Genomic DNA, 10,352 nt, shown 5'->3' on the forward strand with positions numbered 1-10,352 from the left:
ACGCTGTGGAATACAAGAAACAACTTCATCTTCAACAATACTGGTATCGTTTTAAATGACGTTATTGTGAGTATTAAAACGGTTTCTTAGATTTGGCATTCGATTGGTTCGAAAAGATATAGATTTATTTCTTTTTATTCTTGGTTACAAACACCGTTGGAGGTTCTAAAAACTTGTTAACTTTCTGTTGGGTTTTGACTTTGTAATGGGTTGTGAGTATCCCTAATATTCATCTCATTAATATAATTAAATTAAGATTGCCTATTAAAAAAAACTCAGATAAGTGGTCCCACCATTTAATAAATAAACATTTCACCTTTTTCTTTCTTTCTTTATTTCTTTATTACTATATGAATTTGGAATCCACCCCCCATGAGTCTCACCAAACCATTCACTAGAAAAATACCACTTTTTGTCTGTTCTAGCTTTCAACTTTTATCCATCCCCTTTTGTTTTCTTTCTGTTTCCTAACCATTTAAACATTCTTACTCTCTTCAATCTTTGCCACCCACTATTCTGATTCAAAAAAACTGGATTTTGATCAATTATGGCATGTTCCTCAAAAAGTGTTTTCCATGTTCCTAAATTGAATGAAAATATGCTTCTTGGTCCTAAATCCAAAGAGTTTTGTAGTCTTTGTCCTTCAAAACATGGTAAAGCAAAACCAAGCATCAACCCAGTTTTGAGTAATGTCTCTATTAATGTATGTAAGCTTTGTTTTTTTTTTTTTTTGGTTTTACAGTTGTTGATTTCTAATTATTATTTATTTTTGTTAAATTAATTCTCTGTTTTTATTTTAGGCACAAGCAACAATTTGTGTTAGCAAAAATTTGAGGTGGTGGAAGAAGAACTTGAAGAGCAATATGATTGAGATCCATTCAGCTGAAGAACTTGTTCATTCTTTGGTCAATGCCGGTGATGCATTGGTTGTTTTGGATTTCTATTCACCTGGTTGTGGAGCCTGCAAAGCACTTCACCCAAAGGTATTATTTATTCCTCTACAAACACTAAGATCCTCTTCTATTTTTTTTTTAATTTGTTTTTTTTTCAAATCTATATATTGTACATTTGAGAAATTAGAGAAAAAATTTAGTGATTTGATATTGCATAAAATATTATTATAAAAAAATAAAAGAAAATGTAGTATAAGTTATTAGAGGTGTTCAAATTTAATTTGATTAAAAAATTTTAAATAGCTTAAAAAGATTAAAAACCATAAAAAAAATTAAATAATATTGAATGTGTGTTTATTTTGTGACGAAAAGTGTTGACATCAGATTGAATTTCGAATTGATTTTATAAAATTGAATAAAACATATTCATATCTTTTAATATTTATTTGTTTTATATTATTATAATATATTGGATTAATTTATTATTAGACTATATATATTTTTTAATATTAATTTTTCTAATTCTGTCTAATTAATTTTATTGTTTAATTTATTTGAACCATGATCAATCATTTTTTATTTTATTATATTAATTTTTAATATATTACATGATATATTATACATCAAACATACTATTTTATAATATTTTTAGAATATAATAAAAATTATAATTTACATTCCAGATATTAAAATATTAATTTAAATTATACTGCAAGAAATTTAATTTAATCAAGTCAAATAAAAAAATTTAATCACACGCTCTAAACCAAATCTCACAAACATTTTAATTTTAAATAGATAATTTTTTTTTCAAAATTGGCCCAAACCACCTTAGGAATACCTTTATAAATCATTATTCCATAGTCACAATATCACTTATCAAATCATCATATCACTCACCACATCAATTTTGCAAGTGGAAAAATGTTAGTTATAAAATATATTAGAAATTAAAGTTATTAATTTAAAATTAACAGGACTAAAATTAAAATAAAATAATATAAAAAAAGTAAAATTATATTTAAACTTTATTATTGCTAGTTTCTATTAACAATACAATTTTGTTTTTGGTGAAAACTAAACCAAGTTGATTTGTGTTCAGATATGTCAAATTGCAGAATTATATCCAAGTATAATATTTCTAAAAGTGAATTATGAAGAGCTGAGTAGCATGTGTCGAAGTTTGCACATTCATGTCTTACCATTCTTCAGATTCTACAGAGGTGCAGATGGTCGAGTTTGTAGCTTCAGCTGTACAAACACAACGGTAAAATACTATGAGTTTTGTTAAATACTCCCTCCAGCCTTATTTAGAAATAAATATTCTCTTTTTAGGTTTATTGAATACATATCTTGTCTTTTATATAAACTAGATACATTCATTATTCAATGAACTTAAAAAGGAAAATTCTTGCTTATAAAGCAGGTCGGAGTAATATATATCAAATTTGATGAATTTCCAGTGACACTTTCAATATTTTCTTTTATGGTTATGCTTCTATATACAGATAAAGAAATTCAAGGATGCCATAGCAAAACATGGAAATCAACGTTGTAGCTTAGGTGAAGCAAAAGGTCTGGATGAGTCTGAGTTGAAGGATTTGGCGTCAATTGGTGAAATAAGAATTGATTCTCCTTCGTTGTATTCTATGGAAGAGAAAATGAAGGATTTTTCTGATGTTTGGAATATGACAACAAGTAAAGATTATCACAGTGGATTTGTGACAGATATCTTATGGTAATTGTTGTGAGATTCAGATTCATTGTTTTGAAGTAGCAAGTAGGACATTGGTCTTATCCTATTAGACAACTGCATTAGATATGTGAAAAAAGTTCTTTGGAGTGGGAAAGGATAGATATTGAAATTTCAATTTTTGAAGTTGAAATTATTATTAGTATCATTTTAATTATTAATGATTTTTTTTCTATTTTTTTTAAAATATTTTGGAGTGGAGATAATACATGTGATGTGATGAGTGTTTGCAACTATTTTATACATTTTTATTGGTTAAAAATTTGAATTTTTTTTAATAATGATAATATATAAAAAGAAAAATGATACAAATAAAGAGGGGGGACTACACCGAAACCCTCACAGAACTAACAAAACTTAAAAAAAGGCAAATCTAGCCTATTCTTTATAAAAACTGTCCTAAAAAATAGTGGAATCGAATCAAAACTAACAAAATTAGTCACCGTTAGGCCTAAGTTAACAAGAGAATCAGCACAACTATTCCCTTCTTTGTATATATGCGAAGCCACAAAGGAAAAATTAGCAGTTATATTAACACAGCTTATCCATCTAGTCCTGATTTGCCAAGGAACTTTGAAGGGAGGCTTAAAGGCTTGGACCATCGCAACATAATCCGTTTCTAACCAAAGATGCCGCCAACCCTTCTCATTTGCGAACTTAATCGCAGTCATAGCACCAGAGAGTTCGCCAATAAGAGAATTTGAATTACCTAAGAACATAGCAAAAGCCTCAATAAACCGACCGTCGAAGTCTCTGGCAATACCACCACAAGCAGAGGGACCCGGGTTGTCTAAAGTAGCTCCATCACAATTGAACTTAATCCATCCAATTAACCGGGGAGGGGGGGGGGGGGCTTCCAAAGAACCTCTAAAATCTTAGGGGCGCGAGGCGGCTGGATGACGACTTTGAAAGATTTCAACAAAACAAAATCTCTAATACTCACAAAAGAAGGAACTTTGAAATTTTTTCCAGAAATACAAGCAGAAACAATACCGGCGATGGAAGAGGATCACTTCAAATTAGAAAGTGTTGGTATTATTTTTTAGGATTGGAACTCTCTTTATTTTCTTGTTTAATGTGACTAAAGATTTTATAGTGTGTTTTTTGTCTGACTAACTTGTGTTTCTACCAGACAAGTTGAGAAATTAAAAAGAAAACATTTTATTATTAAAAAAGTATTTAGATTAATTTAAAAAGTTAAATATAATATAATATCAACAAGGATTTGGAAGGAAATTGTTTCGGGTTGGTCACATATCGGAAGATGAAGGCCCAATTATGAGGTCTAATTTGCGGTATCTATTCAAAGAATAACGAATCCTGTAGAATCTAGTTAAAAATTGAATACTTGATCCAAACTACTGGTATATCATCCATCGTCAAATTTGACCGGACAACTCTCTACATCTCACGCAAAGTTAGACGAATACAGTTTTAAACTCCTGTCATATATAAGTCTAACGAGGCGTCATTTCAAATGTTATTTCATTTTCACTTTCAAACTATATCTCTTTGATATTAACTTAAGCATTAGAGTATTAATCTTACCAAGTTTCTCCACTCTATGGCACTAAAAACTCTCATTGCTGTATTGTATGGACTACTCCAACACAAAAATTGTTAGCACCTAGCAGAATTCAAACTCAAGACTTTAAAAGAGTTTATTCTTTCCGCAATATATATTTTTTTCATCTCAAAATAATAATAAAGCTATATTAAATAATAATTACACGCTATAGCTATAGTTACATGATAAGGATTGGATACTTTAAAGGTGGAAAATATAATGTCTTTATGTCTATGCCTCCTATACTACTTCATCTTTCATGATAATCTACTATTCACCTTTTAGTATGTTGAGAATCGGTTACAAATCAATTAGTATTGATTTGTATTCAATTAGTCATAAGTGTAAATTATATCATTACCTATTGTGTATACATATTTTGCATATAAATATACAGCATGTGTGATCATATTCGACACACAGAAATACAATCACAACATGGTATCTAGAGCTGGTTGACCCACTGTCTTCCAGAGAATTTTTTTTTTCGTTTCTGCAAAACATCCGGCCATTCACGGCACTACACGAGCGCACCACCGCTCCTGACGACTTTTCCGGCGAAGTAACCATACTGTCGGCATCGTCTCCTTCCAATCGGCAGGTATCACAAATCGCCGCCGCGGTCCGCCTTACAACGCGCCCTCACACGCCTCTATCGTCGCCGTTTTCGCCGCCGACATCGCCTTCCTGTGCTTTTTCCAGATTTTCTCTCGGTTTTTGCATCCAAGCAACCAACAATCATGGGAGATACCGATTCCGCCACTTTTCCAAATATTCCAAGAATTTTATGCTGAAATTAAAAATCAATTTAACACTTCCATTAAAATTTTACGTACTGATAATGCTCGTGAATATATGTCATCCCAGTTTCAATCTTTTTTAACATCACAGGGAATTATTCACCAATCATCATGTGCTCATACACCACAACAAAACGGTGTTGCCGAACGGAAGAATCGTCATTTAGTTGAAACTGCTCGGACTCTTTTACTTCACCATAATGTACCTTCTCGTTTTTGGGGTGATGCCATCCTCACAGCTTGTTATCTTATCAACTGAATGCCTTCATCGGTCCTTCAAGATCAAATTCCATACTCTATCTTGAATCCACAACATGACCTCTATCACATTCCGCTTCGCGTCTTTGGTTGCACATGCTTTGTTCATGATCTTAGTCCAGGTAAAGACAAACTCTCTGCCAAATCTCTAAAATGTATTTTTCTAGGCTACTCTCGTATACAAAAAGGATATCGTTGTTTCTGTCCTCAACTTCAACGGTACATTGTTTCCTCTGATGTTACATTCTTTGAAGGTTCCTCATTTTTCTCTGCCTCTGTGTCACCCGATGAGACTTGTAACTTAGATGCTCAAGATGTCCCTTCTGTCATTCCCACACCCATTAAACCTCCATTGCAGGTCTACCAGCGTCGGACACCCCGTCCATCGGAAGTTAGAGATGATATTAATCCACCAGCACCATCTCCTACTCCAACTGTTCCTCCAGCTACGTCACCTGAACTTGACCTCCCTATAGCATTACGAAAAGGTATTCGATCTCATACTCCAAATCCTAAATATGTTTGTGTTTTAAATTATGACCGTCTTTCTACTTGCTATGTGTCTTTTGTGTCTGCTTTGGATTCTGTGTCTATTCCTAAGTCTACAGGTGAAGCTATGACTGATCCCAATTGGCGTCAGTCGATGATGGAAGAAATGGCTGCATTGCATTCAAATAACACTTGGGATATTGTTACTTTACCTTCCGACAAAACTACAGTAGGATGTCGATGGGTTTATACAGTGAAGGTTGGACCAGATGGTAAAATCGATCGTTTTAAAGCTCGTTTGGTAGCCAAAGGATATACACAGATATTTGGTCTTGATTATGGTGACACTTTTTCTCCAGTGGCCAAGATTAGTTCAGTCCGTCTCTTCCTTGCAATGGCTGCTATTAATCATTGGCCGCTTCATCAATTAGACATTAAAAATGCCTTTTTACATGGAGAATTGGAGGAGGAAGTATATATGGACCAACCTCCAGGTTTTACCGTTCCCGGCAATTCTAGACTTGTCTGTAGGCTTCGTCGGTCTCTTTATGGGCTGAAACAGTCTCCACGTGCTTAGTTTGGTCGCTTCAGCTCTGCCTTGATACAATTTGGTATGACTAGATGTGAATCAGATCACTCGGTTTTCTTTCTTCTTTCCTCTACCGGTCAACACATCTTTCTTGTGGTCTATGTTGATGACATTGTTATCACTGGAGATGATACAGAGGGTATCCAACGGCTCAAAACGCATCTTTTCAACAACTTTCAGACAAAATATTTGGGTCCACTCAGATACTTCTTGGGTATTGAAGTTGCTCATTCCTCGTCAGGCATTGCAATTAACCAACGTAAGTATGCATTAGACATCCTCAATGAAACTGGTATGCTTGATTGTCGTCCAATTGATACTCCTATGGATCCCAACGTCAAGCTACTTCCGGGTCAGGGGGAGCTGTTGAAAGACCCGGGAAGATATCGACGTCTAGTGGGTAGACTCAATTATCTTACCGTCACCAGACCAGATATTACTTTTGCAGTGAGCATTGTGAGTCAATTTCTGAATGCTCCTTGTGATACTCATTGGAATGCAATTATTCGGATTCTCAGATATATAAAGAATGCACCAGGAAGAGGCCTATTATATGAAGATAAGGGTGATGCTAAAATCACGTGTTATTCCGACGCAGATTGGGCAGGATCACCGTCGGATAGGAGATCCACTTCTGGATATTGTGTTCTTATTGGAGGAAATATGATCTCATGGAGGAGCAAGAAACAAAACACAGTTGCACTATCTAGTGCTGAAGCTGAATATCGTGCTATGGCAGCAGCATCAAAGGAACTTGCGTGGCTCAAGAATTTACTCTCTGAACTTAAGTTGGGAGACCTTCGGGACACAAGACTCATATGCGACAATCAAGCGGCACTTCACATTGCATCCAATCCGGTATTCCATGAACGGACCAAACACATAGAAATAGATTGTCACTATATAAGGGAAAAAGTACTATCAGGAGAAATAACCACAGAGTTCGTCAAATCTGAAGATCAATTGGCTGATATGTTTACCAAGTCTCTTAAGGGTTCTCGAGTGAATTATATTTGTAACAAGCTCGGATCATACGATATATACGATCCGGCTTGAGGGGGAGTGTTGAGAATCGGTTACAAATCAATTAGTATTGATTTGTATTCAATTAGTCATAAGTGTAAATTATATCATTACCTATTGTGTATACATATTTTGCATATAAATATACAGCATGTGTGATCATATTCGACACACAGAAATACAATCACAACATAGTAAAATACAGAAATTTCCGTGTCTTTTTCACTAGACAAGTACCCAATCCATTTCCAGTATGCATATTGTGCATCATTGAGTAATTTAAAATTGGCATTATTGCATATCAAACCATGCAAATGGCTTATGCCATGTGCGACAACATTATGGTACATAAGGTATCATTTTTTGTATTCTTATATATCATACGGATAAGGCAATCTTGTAAAAATTGCATGATATTGTGCAGTGCATTATATGGATCTATCTGCACAGAGTCCACGGTTTCGACTAGACGCACAGCACTATCCAGCAAGAGCTGACTCACTTACAGGTCCTCCTATCCCATATGATGAAAATAGAACGAAAGGAGTGCAAAAGTTTTTTATTTTTATTTTAATGGATTTGATTCAAGGGTTAAATATATTTTTAGTGGTTATAAAATTATAAAATTTTATTTTTGATCTCTATTAAAAAAATAACATGTTTTGGTTCCTACAAAATTATTATGCACGTAGTTTTAATACCTACTGATAAATTGATATGTATTTTTAAATGATTATTTTAAAGACATGTTTAGAACGTTATAAAAAGTTCTTCGAAAAAAAAGAAACTCTAAATTTGATTTCTAAGTTGAAATTTACATTATTTTTATTATTATCTTTTGAAATTTAAAAAATTCATATTTAATTCTTCTCATTTTAAAAAATTATGTAATTTGGTAAAGAAATATTTTTATAGTATTTTAAACACGTATAAAAAAAATTGTTCAAAAAATTTAAAAATTTAAGGATAATTAAACAGTTTCCAAAATTTTAAAAAACAGCTGGGACTAAAACTCTAGGCATAACATTTTTATAGACTAAAATATATTATTTTTTTAATACAGACTAAAAATAAAATTTAAAATATTTATAAACACTAAAAATATACTTAAAATATATGATGCAATGAATGAGAGCTATTTTATAGAGACTAAAATATATGATTCAACGAAGGAGAGCTATTTTAATCAAGGATAGACATAAAATATTTTTTATTATTTTAATATTTTAAATCAATATATAAAATTAAATATTTCCTCTCATTAAAATATCAAAACGATTATGTCCAATATATATAATAATAATAATAATATAATTAGATGTTTAAATATTCATTAATATATTTATAAGTTTATTGCAAATGACTATTAAAATGAAATTTTATTGTGATATAAATTTATGTATGGTTGGTACTGTTTTTAGTTTAAAATTTTAAGAGAACAAAATTAGTTAATGTTAATATTAAAATATTTGTTAAAAATTAAAAAACATATAAATTAATTAAAAATATGTTATCAATTCTATCTTAAATATTAAAATTAATAAGTAAATATAATTTAGTAATATCCATATATTAATTAAATATTTTTTTTGACAAAAATAATTAATTAAATATATTTTTAATATATTTAAAAAGTATAAAGGGTTGGAGTACTTATTTGTTGGTATTATTATATTTGACGTAATCCACGTCATTGACACGAAGGATAGCTGCAATCGAAGTACATATGGAACCCACATGTTTATTTTGGTGTATTTGGAATTATTCAATTAAAAATTAATAATTATTGATTAGTTTTTTATTTGCTACTATTTTATTACAAAAATTGATAAAAGGGTGTATTGATTCTGGTTAAAGTATAAACAGAAGTAAGATAGGCTCTATGATTTATGGTGTAAGTAGAAACAATAGAACTGGAATTGGCTATGAGACACTTAAGGAAAAGAAACCATATCAACCTAAACCGGTTGATGAAATGAAAATCACATATAAACCCTTGCCCACACAATTTAATTTTGGTCACACTCATGACATCAAATACACATCCTATTTTGATAACTGCTATGCTAAACCTAAGTTCAAACAGAACTTTAGGAACACTAACACCAAAGGACCCAAAAAGATATGGGTACCTAAGGAGAAAATAATTTATGTTGTAGATGTCCTTAGCCGTGAAGTTAAAACACCAGTCATGGTACCTGGACTCTGGATGCTCTGTCACATGACGGGAAGAAAGTCTATGTTCCTAAGCTTGGAACTTAAATCTGGCGGAGATGTTAGATTTGGAGGGAACCAAAAAGGAAAGATTATTGGTTCAAGAACTATCAATAACGATAACTCTCCCTCTATAACTAATGTTTTACTAGTAGAAGGATTAGCCCATAACGTGTTGTCTATAAGTCAATTAAGTGACAACGGCTATGACGTAATCTTTAATCAAGAGTCTTGGAAGGTTGTTAGTTAGAAAGATGGATCAATCCTTTTTACTGGAAAGAGAAAGAATAACATTTATAAAATTGATCTTTCTGAACTTAAAATCATAAAGTAACTTGTCTTCTGTCTGTTAATGATGAGCAATGGGTTTGGCACAGAAGATTGGGACATGTTAGCTTGAGGAGATTATCTCAACTCAACAGACTCAATTTGGTAAGAGGTCTCCCAAATCTGAAGTTCAACTGAGATGCTCTTTGTGAAGCATGTCAGAAGGGAAAGTTTTCAAAAACTTCTTTTAAATCTAAAAATGTTATTTCCTCCTCTAGACCATTAGAACTTCTGCATATTAATTTATTTGGTCCAGTTAAAACTCCATCAATCAGAGGTAAGAAGTACAGATTGATTATTGTTGATGACTACAACAGATGGACATGGGTAAAATTATTAAAACACAAAGATGAGTCACATACTGTGTTCTTTGACTTCTATAATCAAATTCAAAATGAAAAAGAGCTTAAAATCATAAAGGTTAGAAGTGATCATGAAG

At 32.0% G+C, this 10,352-nt stretch overlaps 2 protein-coding genes across 2 annotated transcripts; both read left to right on the forward strand.

Moving 5' to 3' along the window:
- The first annotated feature begins 389 nt into the window (after positions 1-389).
- LOC131634578 (thioredoxin-like 1-2, chloroplastic) lies at positions 390-2,803 on the forward strand. Its single transcript, XM_058905245.1, has 4 exons — positions 390-703; positions 801-983; positions 1,996-2,160; positions 2,402-2,803. The coding sequence occupies exons 1-4, from the start codon at positions 548-550 to the stop codon at positions 2,633-2,635; spliced, it is 738 nt and encodes a 245-aa protein (XP_058761228.1). The 5' UTR covers positions 390-547; the 3' UTR covers positions 2,636-2,803.
- Positions 2,804-6,373: 3,570 nt separating this feature from the next.
- Positions 6,374-7,405, forward strand: LOC131634571 (uncharacterized mitochondrial protein AtMg00810-like). The gene has a single exon (XM_058905240.1). It carries the CDS (start codon positions 6,374-6,376, stop codon positions 7,403-7,405), a length of 1,032 nt encoding a protein of 343 aa, XP_058761223.1.
- The last annotated feature ends 2,947 nt before the right edge of the window (positions 7,406-10,352 follow it).

The sequence above is a fragment of the Vicia villosa genome, unplaced genomic scaffold (assembly GCF_029867415.1).
Source record: "Vicia villosa cultivar HV-30 ecotype Madison, WI unplaced genomic scaffold, Vvil1.0 ctg.001316F_1_1, whole genome shotgun sequence".
Taxonomy (NCBI): domain Eukaryota; kingdom Viridiplantae; phylum Streptophyta; class Magnoliopsida; order Fabales; family Fabaceae; genus Vicia; species Vicia villosa.

What these genes read in the sequence shown, in the direction of transcription:
- LOC131634578 (XM_058905245.1), top strand. Translation starts at nt 548, where the DNA reads ATGGCATGTTCCTCAAAAAGTGTTTTCCATGTTCCTAAATTGAATGAA. An exon ending in TGAGTAATGTCTCTATTAAT is followed by an intron (nt 704 to 800) that starts GTATGTAAGCTT and finishes TTTTTATTTTAG; the next exon opens with GCACAAGCAACAATTTGTGT. An exon ending in TCAGCTGTACAAACACAACG is followed by an intron (nt 2,161 to 2,401) that starts GTAAAATACTAT and finishes TTCTATATACAG; the next exon opens with ATAAAGAAATTCAAGGATGC.
- LOC131634571 (XM_058905240.1), top strand. Translation starts at nt 6,374, where the DNA reads ATGACTAGATGTGAATCAGATCACTCGGTTTTCTTTCTTCTTTCCTCT.